The sequence below is a fragment of the Branchiostoma floridae genome, chromosome 6 (genome assembly GCF_000003815.2).
Source record: "Branchiostoma floridae strain S238N-H82 chromosome 6, Bfl_VNyyK, whole genome shotgun sequence".
Taxonomy (NCBI): domain Eukaryota; kingdom Metazoa; phylum Chordata; class Leptocardii; order Amphioxiformes; family Branchiostomatidae; genus Branchiostoma; species Branchiostoma floridae.
Window position 1 is genome coordinate 8,308,049 of NC_049984.1, and position 19,275 is coordinate 8,327,323.

Sequence of the window (19,275 nt, forward strand, 5' to 3'; positions counted from 1 at the left end):
CACTGGATCCACTAGGGATTTTAACCCAGAACCTTGAAATTTTTAGTCAATGATCCTAACCCACAGACCACTTTGTCTGTTGTTTATCCAGTTGAACATGAGAGAAGAATTTGATCAGACCCTGAGACGAGATCTGGACACCCTCCAACAGCAGTATGGTGACATTCAGGGAAAGGTGAGATACATGCACCAGATTGAAAAACTTCTGTTCATTTCCTACAGATATCAGGAATACTCTTTGCATTCTGTATAGTTACAAAATAATAATTTGACCTTTTTTGTTTGGGACGAACCATATAAAAATGTATGGAAAACGTTTTCTTCTTGTGTTGTTTAGCTGGGACAGAGAAGTGACGCTGTCCAGAGACTCAACTCTGAGATGAGCAAGACCAAAGGGAAGCTGCAGGACAAGATGCTGGAGGTAGGGGGCATACCTACACAACCTATCCTATCCTATGCCATTTACTCTAGATTTAACATCTTTGTTATGTTTTTTGATTTTCTGTAATTTTGTATGGACTCCAGGAAGAACAGATTTTACATGCAATTTGTTAAGTCTAATGGACATTGAAATAAACAAACAAACAAACAACAGTATATCTGATTGTGTACTTTAGCAATACAATTCACAAATGCAATAACATTTGCCCTTTGAATTATAGGTCCAGAAACAGACAGAACTGGTTCGTAAAATGGAGGAGAGCCTGACGCAGTCTCAGATAGCGCTAGACGAGGCACGGAGAACTGCACAGGAGGAGGTGAGTACAAGCAATTCCTCGGGAGCTTGGAAATCAGTATGGCAGTTCTAAGCTCTTCTCTTCCAGTTTTTGGTGGCATGGCAATGATAAATAGTAAAATTACTAGGGCTGGCAACACTCAATGCTTAATTTAGGAAGGCTGGCAATGCTTAGCAATAAGCTTAGCACACTGCACAGGATCTGGGTATCTAAAATGGTAAAATTGTAAATCAGGTTGTAAACAGTGGCACAACCACTTGTTATTTTGTGACTTTGTTGCAATTGGTACTCAACTACGCAAAATGAAGAATTTTGCGAACAACACTCAACGATGAATTCCGGATTATTAAAACAAATAACGTGCTGCATAGAATGAAAGGTAAAAAATTATGTTTTACAAATAATTTATTGACAGCACTGAATAAAAGTGGACTGGCTATGATTATGGTGAATTGAAATAGCCCCTGAAGGAAAAAGGCATATACAATTCTCCATTTCCCTTTGGAAATTTTCCTATCAGTGTCAAAGATATCCCAGTATCTTCCAGCATGATACATTTAAGTTCAGTGCTTATCATCACCTCTTTTTACATTGCACCACTAGACTTCAGCACAATATAACTTACCATTGCACAAACCTTTTTGATTAAAACTGTTTTCTGTTTACCTCCCCAGGCCTTTGGTTTTCCTTTGCACTGGACATAGCTGCACATTCATAACTCTTAACCTCCCTTTAACTTACCTTTGACCTACCCTCTTCTACTCTGTAGTTTTAGGCACTATTGACTAGTGCATGTACATGTAGTACTACACAATGTCATGTAGTATCATTGGCTTCTCAAATTGTCTTCATTTCATTGGTGTTGTAGATATCTTCCTTTAAATCAATGCTTCTAGTATGTAAGACAAACTTTTTTTCTCAATTGGTAGCTTTCCTTCTATAGAATAAGATATGCAAGTTTTTAGAGTACAAACATATGCTGTAATCACAGAGAAAATTGCCCATAGTATACAAAAATCATGTACTCACTATAAGTGGGACATCTTTTGGTCAGTAGAAGAACACAACACTGTCCCAGAACCAAATGTGCCTGGCTGGTGAATTGATTGCATTTATCTATTGTAATCAGTGACAACAATGATAAGACACCTTTTAAGCCATGACCAGCATGGTACCCCATTTGCAATATGTTATCAGTCATGTACAGGAGTTACAACCGAATTCATCATCATGATGGTTCCTGTTGAATGTTTGGCCAACATTTCATCAGTTACAAACAGTATCTTTTTTGACACAACATTTGGAAACTGCAGACAGGATACCATACTTATACATGCAAACACCACCTAATATGATGATACGCACTTTCTATATCAAAGTGTTGAAGTACACTGTACAACCAGCTTTGTAAATGTAAACATAGGACCTGATTTGTTCAAACATATGGTGATTGGAAGCTAAACACAGGAAAAAGTTCCTTGCTTTTGCTTCATCTAGTGGCTATACTTCTTCAATAGTTACCATTAGATGACTATGTGTGTGTTCTAACTGTGGTGTTTGGTGGTTGGGGCATGTTACTGTGTGTATTGTCTCCCATGCATGGTGCATGTGGCGTGCTGTAATGCATGTGTGGCTCTCCCCACCCCTCCTGATGCAGATCTCACGCCGCGATGCCAGGCTCAAGGAGCTGGAGGACGACCTGGCAGAGTCTCAGCAACAGTACACAGCTTGTTATGAGGAGGTAAGAACATTTCTTGGTACTATTCATTCACAACCTTAAGTTACCTAGTTTATACATGAATGTATGTGAGCTGATTTTTGATAGAATCTAACATTAAATGATACAGAAAATAATGCAGCTTTTTGCATGGATTCTATTAGACAAAAGACTTTAAATGCTAATCTATATTTGTTGTGTTGTGTTTGAATGAAAACATAAAACCTTCCTGATTGAGTAACATTAGATTGTGTTCAAGGCAAAGGATGCAAGCTTCATTTTAAGACTTTTTCAGTCTGTTGTAGATTGAAAGGATTAAAACATGTGTAACGCAACACATCTCCTTTCTCCCATGTCTCTAGCTGCTGAAACAGGAACAGTTTGTGGAACGTTTGAAGGAGGAGAACTCTCGCCTCTTCCAGGAGAAAAACAAGAATGCTGCCGAGGTAATTCCTGTCTTCATTTTTAAAGATTCCATTCCTTTATTCATTTTGTAAAGATGCAAACAGAGAGTTTGCTAATTTTTTTTGCTGTATCACTTTGACTTTGACTTCATTTTGATCCACAATAAACTTGACATTTCTGTTCGCTAGATTTTCTGCCGTGGTGCTTTTCATGGCACATTCTAAGACCAGACTTTATCGCTGTCTGACAGACTCTGCTTGTTGACAAGTTTTGACAAGTTTGACGAGTTTTATTTCAAGATGTAGGGCATTGCAGCAGTACATTGGCTGAATTGTGCCGACATTTACATACATTAAAAACAGCTGTAAAATCCAGACGCAATACATGTATCAAAGACATAAAAACACGTACATTTGCAAGCATTTCCGTACCAGAATATTGAAGGACAGGGCTCGAAATACTACCTGCATATGCAGGTTAGTGCAGGTAAAATTGGAGCTGTGCAGGTATTTCTGGTGTCTACCTGCACCTAACCTGCACTGGTCCATGTACTGGGTTTTATACATGAATGTCCTATGATGAATTGATATTTGCTGCATTGACTGTTACCACCTTTAAAGTATAGAAGAAAAAATAGCAATGGTTCCGCAATTTAAGTATGATCCATACTTCCTAAATTCAGAGTGGTGCAGGTAAAATTTGTCTGGTGCAGGTAATTTTTGATGTTATGTGCACCAGTGCAGGTATGCAGAAAAAAGTATTTCGACCCCTGAAGGACATTCGAATGTTCATGCATGACAGGTTCAGCGGCTGGACAGTGAGCGGCACCAGCTAGAGATGGATCTGACCATCATCACGGAGAAGTACCGCACCTGTCAGGAGGAGGTGGCCGGGCGTGACCAGAACATCCTGCGCCTGAAGACGGACCTGGACACAACCCAACAGAAGTACAAGGGCTGCCAGGAAGAAGTATGTACACTCTGTAAATTGTTTTGGATACCAAAAGTAATTGAGAACTGTGAATTCTATTGTTCTTGTGCTTCAACAGCTGTTCATAACAACTCTTCTGTAAGGACTTTCACTGTGAGATCATTGAACCATCAAAAATCATGCATCCAACTGTTGATTCCTGTAATAATCAATAATATCACAAGTGTGTATGGCTGACACAAATATCTGTGTCTATTGAATGACACAATGATTACCGATAGTGTTCAATATGATAAGAATATACTGTATTTTGGTATCATTAGTGTCATGAACACTCTTAAATCAATAACTGTAAAATCTAAATACTTGGCAAACCACAGTCCTGTAATTAGACTAGTTAGAAGGATAGACTAATGATCCAACCACTTTATCTATGACATGCAGTAACAATTCTGTATCTCTTGTGTGTGCAGTTGACTATCCAGGAGGAGGAGGTGTCTCGGCTGCAGGGGAAGCTGAAGGCCGTACAGACAGAGTTACGGGATGTCAGGGCGCAGCAGGAGAGGAGCGAGCGGCTCCTGGCTAAAGATGAGAAGACTGTCCAACAGCTGCAGCACGACCAGCAGATCTACATGGAGGAGGTCAGTCTTCCTGTTCTGTAGTTGTTAAATGTTGTACTGTATGTTAAGAAATAGTCAACAACAAAAAGACAAATAGAGATGCAATTTGAGTTTGATTTAAGTTTTAGTCACAATCAAGATAAGATTAGCCTTTAGTGAGAGTTACTATTTGCCTTTGCCAAGAAGGTCTTGTTCTTGGCCTGGTGCTGGTCAAACAGATGGTAGTGGGTGTTGAAAAATGTTCCCTGGTTTCTCTACAGTAACTGCAGTCTTTCATATCTCTGTGGTGAATCAATCAATCATATCTCATGTCACTTATTAATGTTAAGTTTAACATCATTTGGCAAAGGTGTGAGATCCTAGAATCTAGTTTTGTAATGATAGCAAAGATCAGCCCTCTTAGTGTTGTTTCTTCAATGCCTCCCCCCCCTCCCCCCAAAAGAAGAACCATCAACAATTCACCCACTCTTAGAAATAATTGGGCCTCATTTGATTGTAGTATTTACTCTGTACCTCCAACAGATCAGGAACCATGTCAGGACCATAGAGCAGCTTCAGGAGGAGCTGGCAGCCCTCAGACAGCAGCACAACGAGGAGATGACCTCATGCTCCACGGAGATCGAGAGACTGAGAGATGCGCTGGACGACAAGAACGCCCAGCTGAACTCCTCGGAGATGAAGAACCAGGGGTACAAGGAGACGATCGAGAATCTGAACAGGGAGCTGGAGAGGAGCCAGAAGGTTCACCAGAGTGTGGTGGAGGAGGTGAGAACTTTGACCTTTACCCTGTAACCTTAACCTACAGCTGACATTGGTCAATTGTGATGTGACATGTGTAACCACGTCTATAGATTTGGTCTCTCCCTGTTAGGTTGGTCAGTGTGAGAACACCATCTTTAGTGTTAAAATCAAAATCAAAATTAGTACATTGTGTAGTATATATTGGGTTGTAATGTAGATGTTTGGTCTCTCCCTGCTACGCTAGGTTGGTCAGTGTGAGAACACCATCTTTAGTGTTAGAATCAAAATCAAAAGTAGTGCATGTGGAGTATATAATGGGTTGTAATGGATGTATTTGGTGTCTGCCTGTTAGGTTGGTCAGTGTGAGAACACCATCCACCAGCAGGAGCAGGCTCTGCAGGCCGCTAAGAAACAGATCCATGGGCTGGAGGACCAGTTAGGGGCGGCGCAGGGCGGCATCGAGCAGCTGGAGAACGGACTGGACACGTACAAGGAGAAGTACAGCCAAGCCATGAACCGCATCAACCGCCTGGAGGCCAGTCTGCAGGAGCTGGAGGGGAAGTCCATGGAGGATAACAAGATGGTACATGCATGCAAACATCAGTTTCACAGTGTTTGTAGCTTTGAGTGGCAGGATTTTGCTAGGATCAGTCTGATGTCTGGAAGCTGAGCATTTTTTCCATAGGCCTTAGGATAGATACTGAACCTTCTCAGTTGAGTTTTTCATTATTTTTATGGTACATGCAAACATCAGTTTCATGTTTGTAGCTTAGAGCCACAGGATTTAATTTTTATTCTTTTTTAAGTTCCCACTAAACAAGGCCCATGAAGCCACGTTTTGGGTTACAGTACTGAATTCTGAAGACAGATGTTTTTTTGCTTGGATCAGTCAGATAGCCGGAAGCCTAGGCCTTAGGATAGTTAGAGGTCAAATTCAGAAGCTTTTCAGTTGAGTTTTTTTAATTATTTCTATTCCAAATCAATCATAGATTTTGTATGTAACCATGAGAAAGCATAATTATGCTTGTGCCTGAATGTTTCTTTATAAAGTTTATTGTCGATGACAAAACAGTTGACTGAGAGGTAACTTTTAATTGCCTTCCAACTTAAAATTTAAAAAGATGGATCCTGCAGACTGCAAGCAACATGTGCAGTGAGTTTTTTCTGACTTCTGATCAAGATTTTTGTTCCTCCACAGTTGGAACAGAAGGACCAGTCTCTGATCAAGTTCAAGTCCGAGCTGGAGAACCTGCAGCAGCAGCTGGAGGACAGGCGGGACCAGGTGAACACCTGCGAGGACGTCATCGAACAGCTGACACAGGTGACTGGTGTTGAACTTTTCTTTGGCTTTACTTAGTTCCTAACAACCCTACCTTAAAGCATGAAGTTCCTCATTTCATGTTCTATCTGTCATCGTACTGCTACAGTGCTGGAGCTAAATCAAAGTTTGTCCTCTAGTATTTCTGATCATACATGTACATTACTTGTGCCAGGTCCTTTTAAGGTGGGGTACTGTAAACCTACTTGTCTTTTAGCATCAGGAATCCATAGGAGGAGTTTTCCTGCTGGTTCAGTCATTGTAATTGAAACAGAGTCTAAATGGATGGAGTCCGAATTCTATAGATATTCATGTGCATGTGGAAGGGTACCATATAGCTGTTTGTTTGTTATATAGCCATGTCATGTTCTTCTTCTTCTTCTTGTTATCTAGAATTTAATTCTTTTATTCCCTCCTTCCTACCCCCCATAGGAGCTGCACACCTCGCAGCAGGACTTGGCAGTGACCAAGGACAGGGTGACTCACTGTGAGGAGGTCATCGAGAATCTGAAGGAAAAGATGCTGGACAAGCAACAAGAGGTAAGGAAATTGTGATGTCTTGCTTAGAAATATATTAAGCAGCCATTAATCAATGTTTGTATCACAAAATATGTTCTGGGATGTGTGTCAATAAAGCAGTACGATCAAAACTGCTCAAGAAAACCACTGGGGGACAAATAAAATCTGGTCTGTCTTGACAGGTAGTCAATGTAGATAAGATTCTTGATGCTTCTGTCAATAGGAAAAATGATCTAAGGGACCACAAAAAGTGGGGGCGATTGTTTGTACAGGTTGGGCTGTATTATTCATTTCATTTCATTTTATTTGTTTTACCAGAGTTACATCGCTCAGGACTCCCTGGACACATATAGAAACAGACACCATACAATACTTGTGAACTACACAGTCACATAACTTAACTTAACTTAGGAATAAGAATTAAGGGAACCATTGTGCAAAACCAAGGATGTTAATTGTTTGTGTCCTTGGAAAACCATTGTCTGGGCTTTCACATCTTTTATATCAATTTTTGGAGTTAATTTTAGAGCTCTACTATGAAATGCACGGTTTGCTTTAACAAAATTAAAGCAGGATTCTATTGTGTTATAATTACAGTCCCAGCAGCATGAGGAGAAGGCAAGGAAACTACAGGCTGATCTCATTTCTTATGAGGAGAACCACCAACACACCAACCAGGAGGTAAGGAATTCTGTAGGCGTCTGTGTTATCTAATACATTCCACCCCATAGATAAATTACTTTCAAGTACATTTCAGGATTTAGATAGCCCTCACTGTGTACAAAGTAGTAAATTTTTCAATCTTAGAACAAGACAGTTGTGTAATTGATACCTTAAACTCAATGTTGATTTATTCATATACAGGGGTCAGTTCACTCATTTGTAGCCGCTTGCTTGTATATATTTTTAGTTGTTGAAAACTTTGCCAAAGTCTTTTCTTGTGTCACTAAAGATGGCTTTGTTATGATACCTTGATAAGTTTTCTATGTTGTCAGAGTTGAATTTTTACCTGCCCAATTCAATGCTTTAAAGGGGTAGCAGAATTTGTGATTTTTTAGAAATTGAAAAAGCTTGTCAAATGACCTATTTTCAACACTTTGAACCCAGTTTGCAGACCAGGAGGACGCCATTCGGCAGCTTCAGTATGAACTGCAGCAGGTGCGTGACCAGAGCGAGGGGAGGCAGCAGCAGATAGGGGAGCTGCAGGAGACCATCGGCCAACTGCGTATCGACCTCACCAGTCTGAAGGAGCAGAGAAACAGTGCTTCAAAGGAGGTGTGAGGCTGTATTTAGTTATCAGTGACAATAACAATGAAGTTTATTGCATATTCATTCCCCATTGGGACTAAATGCAGTAAGTTTGATACAAAGGGAGTAAAAGAAAAGCTACACATACTGTAGTTTACATGCTTCTGTATAGAGTTGGATTATAAGATATTTCAACAATATTTACAAAATCATTGCATGAATCAAAAAGAATTCTGAAAGGATAGAGAGCAGCCAATAACAAAAAAGTCACCTTTTGCTAACAATGCAAGACATGGGTAACTTCTTATTCTACTCAGTGTTTAAGTACAACTGTTTCCTGACAACAAATTGTTTATTTTCTGTGCAGATCTCCCGTCTGGAACAGAGTCTACAACAGCTGCAGTCTAGTCTACAACAGGAACATCACAAGCACAGAGTAGAGGTGAGTCATGCCTTGTAAATTGATTCAGTTGTATACTTGATCCAGGGCTCTAGCCAGCTCGATTTTTTTTTTCCGTCAGCCAATTCCCATTGTCGCGAAAACCGCGAAAATAAAGTCAGAAAGACGGAACTGAGACCTTGAAAAAATTTTTTTTTAATGAGATTATCGTATGCGAAAGGGCGCCGACACACATTGTCAACAATCATAACAATAGCAAAACAAACAGTGTGTGGCTTTCCGACGGTGGACAGCGTCCCCAAGCCACCTGTAGCTTCCACCAAGAATTTTTGTCCGTCAAGGTTGACGGATTGGTTTAAAAAAATTTCCGTCACACGCAGCAAATTTCCGCCAATTGACGGAAAAACGGACGCTGGCTAGAGCCCTGACTTGATCTCTGTGACGAGGAGTTGAAGTGAAGAATCACTTGCTATGTGCCTACAATTGCAGCAAACTAAATCATGTATCATATGTTCCTATAGAAAGCCAAAATGGAGGAAAATGCCAAGTTCTTGGAAAAGAGCTTGGAAGACTCCAGGAACAGGATAACGGACCGAGAGAATGAGCTGGCCAGAAAGGACGAGGCGCTGAAACGTTACGACATTGAGCTGAACGCATCGCGGGAAGACATCAAGAGCAAAGTGGATGAGGTGAGAATGTGGTGTTGTCTCTCTTTATTTAGGAAGATAGCAGAAGTATCAGCAGGCGCCTCGTGTGTGTTTAGTACCTTTGATATTCTCTCAATACCCTGAAGACACTGCTTTTTATCTTCACTGAGAAGGTTATGTTTTTAAGCGTATGTATGTTTGGTATGTAGTTTAGTAGCACAACTCACGAAGCTATGGGTAGATTGTCATGAAATTTTGTATGTGATTAGGTCTTTTCCTATAAAAGAAATGATTACATTCTGGGCCTCTTGGCAGGTTTTCTTGTTACTGCAGCAAAACTTTTGAAAGTTTTGATAGTTTACTTGTCTGAAATAATAACTTTTATTGTTTTTCCTCAGATTGAGAGACTAGAGAGCACCATGAAGGCGTTAAAGGTTGACATCAATGGACTACAATCAGCAAATAGGCAGAAAGATAATGAGGTGGGTGGCACTCAGCAATGACTTATCTTGCTTTTGCTGTATTACCATGGTTTTGCTGTATATTCATGTATTTTGGAAAAGAATCTACAGTGGTAAACACTCGAAGACAGAATAAGATTTTATACACATGATAGAACAAAATTACTGATAATCTGGTACAAGTACCAATGAAATAAATAGCAGATACCAATTCAGAAAAGAACAAAAACTAGTCACACCTTCAAGTACATGTATTAGTTTTCAACCCAGGATTGAATTCGTGGGCCATAAGCCTTGGAAGCTGGTGTGTTATGCTGAAGGGTGATTATACCGGCTATAAAGATACAAATACATACATTGCTTTTTTTTCACTAAAAATCTGAAGGTCAGTCTGTAAGTTGAAATGATCACCAACAGTATTTCTCCTTGTCTGTTGCAGTATTTACAGCTTCAGGGAGAGGCAGACAGGTTGAAGGGAGACCTTAGTGAGGCCAGACGCCAGTACAAGGACTGTGCCCAGGAGGTACGGCTTTCCACTTTTCTGTTTTGCTATGCATGTTGTAAGCTGTTTCCTGTAACCTTCTAGTAATCTCTTTCTACTCATGAATTACATAAATTTTTCGATCCAGTTTTCATGCCTTGTCATTTCTTTCCTGATTCCCATAAGATTGATCGGGAAATATTCTGCTTTAACTACCAAATGTTGACTCTGTAACTGTTACCCTCCCCTTCCCAGCTGGCATCATGTGGTGTAACTGCAGGATGTTTGATCTTCTGCAAGGTGTAAAAATGGGCACCTACATTTAGTTGGGGAGATAAAGTCATTTGGAGGAGAGGGTTGGGCTCTGCCTCCCAATACCGTGCCCTAGATACAATGTACAGTGGATATCAACCCACTGCCCCTATGAACTCAACAAGGCTTTGGGACTAATTTTACCTTTACCCTTTTCCCACCCTAGCTTGCCCACCACGAGGAGAAGTTGATGTTGATGGAGAGCAGCCTCAGCACCACGCAGGAGCAGCTCAGTCTGCGCGTCAGCGAGGTGGTGAAAAACGAGCAGGCTAACCGGAAGCTTCAGTCGGAGCTGAAGGCGCTACGGGACCGCACGCGCAGCAATGAGGAAGAAATCCAGGAGAAGAGCCAGGGGCTGGGGAAACTCAGGGAGGAACTAGCCTTAGCCAAGCAGGATCACCATAACAGGTAAGAGCCAGGGGCTGGGGAAACTCAGGGAGGAACTAGCCTTAGCCAAGCAGGATCACCATAACAGGTAAGAGCCAGGGGCTGGGGAAACTCAGGGAGGAACTAGCCTTAGCCAAGCAGAATCACCATAACAGGTATGTGGCTTTTTTTACACAGCGGAAATAGACACACAGGTAAAAAAATCATTTTGAAGCATGAATCCTTGTAAAAGATAACGAAAAATTGTATGTTGACACCAATCTAAGCATCTGAAACAACTCCAAATGTATTTCTTTATTCTGGTCGGGAACAAGAAGAAATTACATGCAGCTGTATTTTTTAACCAGTATCAAAGTGATGAGATGTATACAATTTACTTGAGAGCACTCAACAGCACTTTTAGGCAGTATACGAACGCTATTCATAAGACAGTGTACAAATGGATTTTTAAAAGTGCAGGTTTTTCATCACTTTTTCCGTTGTACTTGACTCTGCAGTGTTCAGGAAGGTTTAAGACACCAGCAGGCTGCACACAAGATCGAGGTGGAGTTAGCCAACGCCCACGAGCAGCAGAAGCTGCTGAACGAGCAGATCTCGCAGCAGGACGGGATCCTACGCGGTCTTCAGGACGACCTCCAGCGGGAGAGAGAGAAGCACACGGAGACGCAGCACGTTCTGCAGCAGACGCGCCAGCAGGGGAGGAACGCTCAGGAACAGCTGGAGGAGACCAAGGCAGAACTCAGGGACAGCAACAACAAGGTATGACAGCAAGGAATCATTAGCTCCATGAAAGGGGAGGTATTGTAATCAGTTTGTGTTTCTATTTGACTTTGTGCATGTCCACAGTTATGAGGATACAAGGCGGAAGTGGTGAAGTAGGATACTTGAAGAATTGGAAGTATGGTTTGGCTCGGGTTCAATGGCATTGTCATTCAATGATTGAGAGGCAGGAAGTGATTATGCACAAGTGAAGCATGTTCTGCATAACCCATGGCTATACCCATGCAGTAATTTTAGGTCATTCGGGGTATCCACTAACAACCCTCACAATGTTCAGCCAATTACATTTTGTATATCAGGCTATTGTAATTTCATATGGTGTTGTAATGTAGGAGTTGTGTTTAGGCTTGTTTTACCGTTACTGCTACAGGTGAAAGATAAGGACAACATGGTGGCCAAGCTGCAGACCGAGCTGGACACCTTACAGCAGAAGAACCGGGGAGTGAAGGAGGACCTGGCCGAGAGGGAGGGGCAACTCAGGGTCGCCAAGATGAACATCGCTACACTGCAGAAACAGGGCAAGCACCACAACCAGGAGGTCAGAAGCAGATACTTTATCATGTTGGTCCTGGAATAAAGAGCTGATCAAAGAATGAGGAGCACAAAATTTATAGGGAAGGCTCTCGTGGAACGAGCCTGAAAGTATAGTGTTGTGTGTGAATTGCAATTATGTCAGGGCATGGATAGTTTTTGTTGGAAAACTCCATTCCGGAAGTTGCTACTTAATGAAAAACATATCTTTTGTTGTTGTTACAATATTACTACAATACAAAATTAAAAAACGTCTTTTGCAACTAGCTATACAGTATCCGAATGAGTATGGAATGCAAATATTAAGTATGGAATGCAAATATTAAGAGCCTATCGTTGATATGTTCCACAGGTTGCTCGTTACGAGGAGTCGTTAGCACAGCTCCAGATGGACCTGGAACAGAGCCAGGACCAGTACAGAACCTGTCATCAGGAGGTCAGTACCACACTACAGCAACTGTGGGAGGGGGGCAGGTTTGGGGGAGGACATCTCTTGTGCTCTGGGGCTGATTTTGTTTGAGACTTTAAAAAATAATAACTCTTCCTAAGTGTCACTGACAAATGACAGTGGATGCTGTCTGCAATGTTTGACTGTTTTCAAAATCATATCCAGTTGCTTGATTGAGTAACTGCTTTTTGGTGCAACTCTAAGAATGGTCATGATTTTTGGTTTGTATTGGTATTTGTGTAAAAGAAAGTTGAATTACTAAGTGTTTTGAGCCCTCTCTATTTCCACACACACAGCTGATGGAGGGTGAACAGAAGATCCATGAGCTGAAGATTAAGATCTCCACAGTAGAAGGGAACCACAAGGAGTCCATGGAACAGCTGGGAGACAAGGCCACCGAGGCCGCCAACCTGCGCAACGAGGTGCAGCGTTTCCAGCAGCAGAACCAGGCCATGGCTCAGGAGGCAAGTCTCTTTCACTTCTGTGTTTGTTGACTTCTTGTGTGTGAATAGTCTTTGTTTTTGGTGTGTTTGTTAGTTGAAGAAACTGGCAGTAGAGTGGAAGTCAGAGTGTGGGTTTAATGAAGGGGCTACAGATTCATGGGGTGGCATTGTTTTTTGCCTCTATTGGGTCTGCTTGTGTTTTCACAGTTATATTTTCCATACACTAGTCACGTGTACCATAGAGTGAAAGGAGGTAATCAATGGACACATGTAATAAGGCTTAGAGGATTAGGGTTAGTTTTAGTCTTTTTAACTCGGGTCTGAACCTGAGCTTTTGCTCTTTTTTTGTTTGCAAATTTCTTGACCATTTTTCATGATACTGTAATTTTCACTTCATTTTAATTGAAATATTTCATACGATTTTGTCAGACTTCCAAGCATCTTCTGATGATACACTCAGATATGGTATCAAATACTCAGTGATATGGCATCGACTGTTTTAAATGGCAACAATCATACATAAGATAGAAACGTTATCATCATTATTGTTCCCCAGATTGCCATGTACGAAGACAAGATGAGGAAGCTGCGTACTGAGCTGAAGAAGGTTCAGGACCTGAACCGGCAGAGTGAGGAGGAGGTGCGGAACTACGAGCAGCGGCTGTCGGAGCTGGAGCAGCGCGCCCAGTCCTCCACCGAGAAGCACCACCAGGGCCTGCAGGACCTGTCACTCAAGGAGGAGCAGGTGGTCATGATGAGGGTGGAGCTGTCTGCACTGCAGGAGAAGTTCAGGCAGAAGGCAGAGGAGGTCGGTTTTGTAACTTTTTTATTCAGTTTTACATGTATCAAATAATAACATGGCATGGCACTTGTACAAAGAGATGGACAACACAAAATCCCATAATAAGAACTGCAGGAGAAGTTCAGGCAGAAGGCAGAGGAGGTCAGTTACAACAATTTTCTTCAATCAATGACTGTTTTGTAAAGGTACAGTACATACCTCACAAATTTTTTATGTCTACCAGCCTGCACATCTTCGTCATGGGGAATGACCTAGTCTCAATTCTCTACAGAGGAGGTCAGTTTCAACCTCAACAGTGTTTGTGTTTATTTGGTTGTTTGTGATCGTGTTTATGTGGTTGGTTTGCAGAACTGATAAACAGCCTATAGGTTTGCACAGTACAGGTTTGCACAGTAGGTACAAGCTGTGTGAGACCTGACTGTAAGGTAGGATGCAATCATATTTGGATAAATCGATACTCTTTTCGTTAAAGGTGGTTGGTTCCTTAATGTACTCAAGGTGAAGGATTTGCCTATAATTGCTTACACAATAAAAAGTTGGACTTGCCCAAATTGTTGAAAAAAAACAGCACCAATCTCACTAGAAATGAGCCAGTCTACAACTTTAACATTCTGGAAAGCTTTAAAAACAACTGTTTTTACTTTTCACAGAATGAGAAGGTGAAGAATGAAGTGGTAGTCCTGCGGCAGAAGAACGCCTCCATGACAGATGAGATCCAGAGCCTACGCCAGTCGCTGGAGGACGCACGGTCTAACGGCGACCGCCTTCACCGCGAGAGTGAACTCGTCGTCACCAACGTCAACACCTGGGTACAAGAGCAGAAGTCTGCCAACGAGAAACTGGGACAGAAAATACGGGACCAAAGCCGTGCCATCGTGACACTTACCTCTGAAAAAGAACACCTCGTAGAACAAACCGACAGACTACAGAAGGACAACAGGAAACTGCAAGACGAAGTCGACGAGAGACGGCTAGAAAGCGAGAGATTCAAGGCTCTCCAACAACACTCCGCCCACCAACAGGCCCTACTGAACCAGCTGAAAAACAGGCTAGAGGAGAGAGAATCTGATAACGACCGAGAACTTGGACAGAAAGTGGCAACGATAGAAGACTTGCACTCCAGGCTAAAGGCAAATGTGGACTCTATCCAGCAGCTAAACCAGCAGCTGAACGCGCTGAACAAGGATAACCTGCGCCAGCGCTCGGCGTTAGAGCGGGAGGTGGCTGCTAGACAGAGTATGGAACTACAGCTGGAGAGTAAGGAGCAGACCATCCTGAGTCTGAAGGCACGACTGGAGGCAAACGTGCATCAGCAGTACTTAAACCACAGTCCACACAAGGAGGTATGTGTACACACTGTGCTTCATGTACAGTACTGAAGTAAACAATACAGTTAACAACAAACCAAACCATACCTCCAATTCTCCAAAATACTACTACAACACTTTCAAATCTATAATATTAAAATAAATGCGGACACACATCAAGACAAACAAACAAGCATACAAACTGATTACAATACCTCTGTTCCATAGGGTTAAATAGTATACATCAGAAAATGGTGTTCTGTAGTATTTCCCAGTTGTGATTATCTAAATGTGATTTAATTTGTTTGTATAAGAACTAACGTGGGACCGCGTGGCACGATCGAGAGCGCGTTGGTCTCAGGCCCGAGAGGTCCCGGGTTCAAATCCGCTTGCCGTGTCACCGATCTTGTGCCCTTGGGAAAGGCACTTTACACGACTTTCCTCACCTAACTCAGGTGTAAATGAGTACATAGCTTCGGCTAGTGGCAGTGACAGGCCTTTGTTGTGGTGACAGGCCATAGGGGCATGTTCGGGCATGACGCACCCGCCATGACACATGAGTCAGGGGTGGGAGGAACCCCTTACATCCTTGGTCGGAAGTCCTCCTAGGAGACGGAAACTCCAAATAACAAACCTGCATCTGCTGGGGCCGTCTTACACGTTGCAAACAATTGCCCCTGTAGGACTTAGTGCGCCAGTGGACGAGAGGGTGGTGGAGAAGGAAGTGCACACCCCTCCTTCACCTTAAAAAGTGCAGGCCAGGCAGACGGGTTGCCTTAAACCCACCCTGTCTGCCTACCATTGTCTTCCGAGACAGACGGATGCCAAAACAAAAAAAAATAAGAACTAACATTGGCTTATCATAGTTGTAGAAAAGAATACATTACCTGACACATATGTGACCCTTGTGTGCTTGTTTTTTTTTTCAGGATTCAGGGGTGTCTGGTCTTCAAGATTCAGCCTATGCCTCAGCACTGGAGAGGGGTCTACTTAGGTCTTCACTCAAGATGGACAAAGACAAGGTACATTTGCACACTCAGTGGTTGAATTTTTTTGGGGGGGGATAGTAGTTTGAAGAGATAAAGTAGCTACGCAGCTGCTGTTGGTGATTATTAGTAATGATGTTATTATTTATGGCAGGTGTACTATGTGATCCTAGACTGGCCTTACACTGTAATCATAATTGGCAGAGTTGTTATAGAATAATTCATAATGCTTAGGGCACTGGGAAAATCCATGGAACTGCCAACAAATGACCACTGTAGCCAGGTCGCTGCTACATGTATGCAGAGGTGACCACTAATACATGTTTGCCTGTAACTTGTCCTAAGAGTGTGTTTTGTTTTTCCCCACGTGTTGATAGTTGCGTGCCAAGGCCCTGGAGGATGCAGGCAGCACAGATCCTCAGGCTCTGGACAAGTCTTACTGGATACAGAGGGTTGGAGAGGTCAGTATTCCCTGCAAAATATTTACATTGTAGAAGTGTATGTTTCAGATGATTAGTAAAGGTAAAGCTTAAAAGGTAAAGGTCCAATAGCCTGTTTGACTCTAAGGCCTTAGGATCAGTGGGTTGTCAAATCACTGTATTTTGGAGACTGTCTTTTACCACCCCAAGTAAAGTCAGGTACCTATTCTTACACTTGGGTGGAGTAAGGAAAGTAAGGAAAGAGCCTTTCCCAAAGACATAAGGTCTAGGCCAGGAATTGAAGTTGTGACCTGTCACTCTTGAGACCACTAGCCCAGCTGTGCAGTCATTTGATTCCACATACATTGTGTTCTTGGTCTGACAGTGTGTTTATGGTCCACCCCTGTACTGACCTTGTTCTTGTCCTTCCAGCTGTCCATCCAGCTGCAGCAGAGCAGCGAATACTGGTCCGACAAGGTCAGGGAACTCTCCATGCAGGTGGAGCGCGCTCAGTCCGTCTCCCCGCATCCACGGTAGCACAGATCACGTGTGGGCATGCTCACTAGCACTGCAGACATCTGAGCATGCTCAGTAGTACTGGAGACGTCTGAGCATGCTCACTAGTACTGCAGACGTCTGAGCATGCTTGGTAACACTTAACACGTCTGAGCATGCTCAGTAGCACTGAACACATCTGAGCATGCTCAGTAGCACTAAACACGTCAGAGCATACTCAGTAGTACAGGAGACATCTGAGCATGCTCAACAACACTGAACACATCTGAGCATCCTCAGTAGTATTAAACACATCTAGGGAAGCTCGGTACAACCAAACAATGTTACTACATTTTATGTACATTGGTTAGTCTTAGTATTGTACCAGTAAGGCTATGATTACCTCTGGATAGGACAAACAACCAGAAAGGAGGCTCTGAAAGATAACTTGTTGTATAATTGAACTAGCTAAGATGTGATATATCGTAGATGGGAATGTGACATTTAAGGGACCAAACATTTTATAAGAAAACTCTGGCCATGACTTTGTGATGATTTTTGTCAATGTATATGTGTGTTTAACTTTATATTTTGTGATACTTGAAATTGTAGGTAAACAAATCAGCACAAAAATGTAAGACATCCTTAGTAATGCCACAGATGTTGGTAATGCCAAGAAATTAGAGTTGTGCTTAAGGGCCACTGCTGTAAAGTTGTTTGCTTTGGCTTTGAACCACTATCTAAGGGACTAGTTTTGTGTCAAATCTAAACATGTGGAACAACTAACTACAATGCATTTGAAAGGCAGCTTGTGACTAAAAGCTTTCCTAGTTAACCATATTTTAAAGCACTGATTCTGCTGTGACCTCACACAAGCACAATCTAATACATGTAGTAGACTGTGCTGATGTTGCTAGAAATGTTGAAAAGAATTTGATTCAGTTTCTTATCATTTTTGTAATTTTTGATTCTATTGAAATGCAGATGTAAATTTTGCTTTAATTTTTGTTGTAGCTTCTGAAGCTGAATTTCTGGCAAAGACAGACAAACAGGAAGTTTTTCTATACATGTATATGAAACGAGGTAAAAGTTCAATTTGATGTTAGATAAATGATATAATTGTGCCACATTCCATGAAACTCTACAGGGCCTATTGTTCAATCCTGAAATGTTTATATGGTATTATTTTGAGAACAAAGGTGCACTGGATGTAAGTAATTCTTTAACAGATTTCTTGCACAACTTGGTGATATTTTTGTATTGTATTTTGTACAAAGTTATCCAATTTTACAACATGTGATTGTTGTGCCAGTATTGTGTGATTTTTGTCCTAGGGCTAGCCATACTGTGTTGCTGCTACAATGTTATGGTAAAATATATGTAAAATTTGCTAGCCGAATTAGGATTTGTGTTGTATAAGAGCAATGAAAAATTCATTGTGCAATTAATTTCAAACTGCTGTGCCAAAATGGTTGGCAATGTTGGCATGTATATGCATCTAATATTATTGCTTTTGCTGAAGAATTAGCTGTTTTTCAATAGAGTAAATCGACGATAGTAATTGTCAATATTTTTTATTTGTCGTAGTCGGAGAGTAATGAATTCTAGTAGAATTTCAGAATTTTCTAGAATGTTGTACACCCTGTTTGATAATATTTCCCACCTAGATGTTTCCACAAATGAAATTTCATAGAGTTTCATGATTTGAAGACACTTATTGAATGGTGAACGTCATTGGGTTGTCAACCTACATGTATCACTATTGCCTCCTAGCAGATGTAGTGTGAATTACATTATGTATTCCTACAGTGCAAGTACTTAACATGTAACGTCTTATCCGTCCATATTGGTGTGTATGATCCACATTCCTGTGTACAGAGAGCATTTTCTGAAATAAAGATGAACCATGTGTCATACTCTTATAGTTGAGTTGTCCGTATTTGCTGGTATCTGTTCTACAATGTCCCCAATTGTCTGCTTGACTGGACAATTCAAACCTTTGCAGTAACGTTAGACTATGAAATATTTGGTTGCCATGGCATTATCTAAATGAAAGTCAGATTGAAGCTGCCCAGGCATCAGTACATTCATTCCATCAGCTTACCAGACAGTTCATGATGCCGCATGAAAACAATTTTTTC

The 19,275-nt window shown here is 41.6% G+C and overlaps 1 protein-coding gene across 9 annotated transcripts in view; it reads left to right on the top strand.

Moving 5' to 3' along the window:
- LOC118417299 (nuclear mitotic apparatus protein 1-like) overlaps positions 1-19,056 on the top strand; it is a 39,953-nt gene extending 20,897 nt beyond the window's left edge. For 8 of the 9 annotated variants that reach the window (XM_035822805.1, XM_035822808.1, XM_035822807.1 and 5 more), the window contains 27 exons: positions 92-175; positions 338-421; positions 663-758; positions 2,395-2,478; positions 2,817-2,900; positions 3,661-3,828; positions 4,263-4,430; positions 4,932-5,174; positions 5,503-5,733; positions 6,349-6,471; positions 6,901-7,008; positions 7,585-7,668; positions 8,095-8,262; positions 8,603-8,677; positions 9,157-9,324; positions 9,681-9,764; positions 10,183-10,266; positions 10,703-10,944; positions 11,421-11,682; positions 12,074-12,241; positions 12,587-12,670; positions 12,979-13,146; positions 13,682-13,933; positions 14,578-15,270; positions 16,164-16,256; positions 16,598-16,681; positions 17,072-19,056. In XM_035822805.1, coding sequence (XP_035678698.1) covers positions 92-175; positions 338-421; positions 663-758; positions 2,395-2,478; positions 2,817-2,900; positions 3,661-3,828; positions 4,263-4,430; positions 4,932-5,174; positions 5,503-5,733; positions 6,349-6,471; positions 6,901-7,008; positions 7,585-7,668; positions 8,095-8,262; positions 8,603-8,677; positions 9,157-9,324; positions 9,681-9,764; positions 10,183-10,266; positions 10,703-10,944; positions 11,421-11,682; positions 12,074-12,241; positions 12,587-12,670; positions 12,979-13,146; positions 13,682-13,933; positions 14,578-15,270; positions 16,164-16,256; positions 16,598-16,681; positions 17,072-17,176 — 4,287 coding nt within the window. In that variant the 3' untranslated portion in view covers positions 17,177-19,056. Of the gene's footprint in view, positions 1-91; positions 176-337; positions 422-662; positions 759-2,394; positions 2,479-2,816; positions 2,901-3,660; positions 3,829-4,262; positions 4,431-4,931; positions 5,175-5,502; positions 5,734-6,348; positions 6,472-6,900; positions 7,009-7,584; positions 7,669-8,094; positions 8,263-8,602; positions 8,678-9,156; positions 9,325-9,680; positions 9,765-10,182; positions 10,267-10,702; positions 10,945-10,976; positions 11,012-11,420; positions 11,683-12,073; positions 12,242-12,586; positions 12,671-12,978; positions 13,147-13,681; positions 13,934-14,577; positions 15,271-16,163; positions 16,257-16,597; positions 16,682-17,071 lie in introns of all 9 variants that reach the window. The other variant, XM_035822806.1, reaches the window with a different exon arrangement.
- The last annotated feature ends 219 nt before the right edge of the window (positions 19,057-19,275 follow it).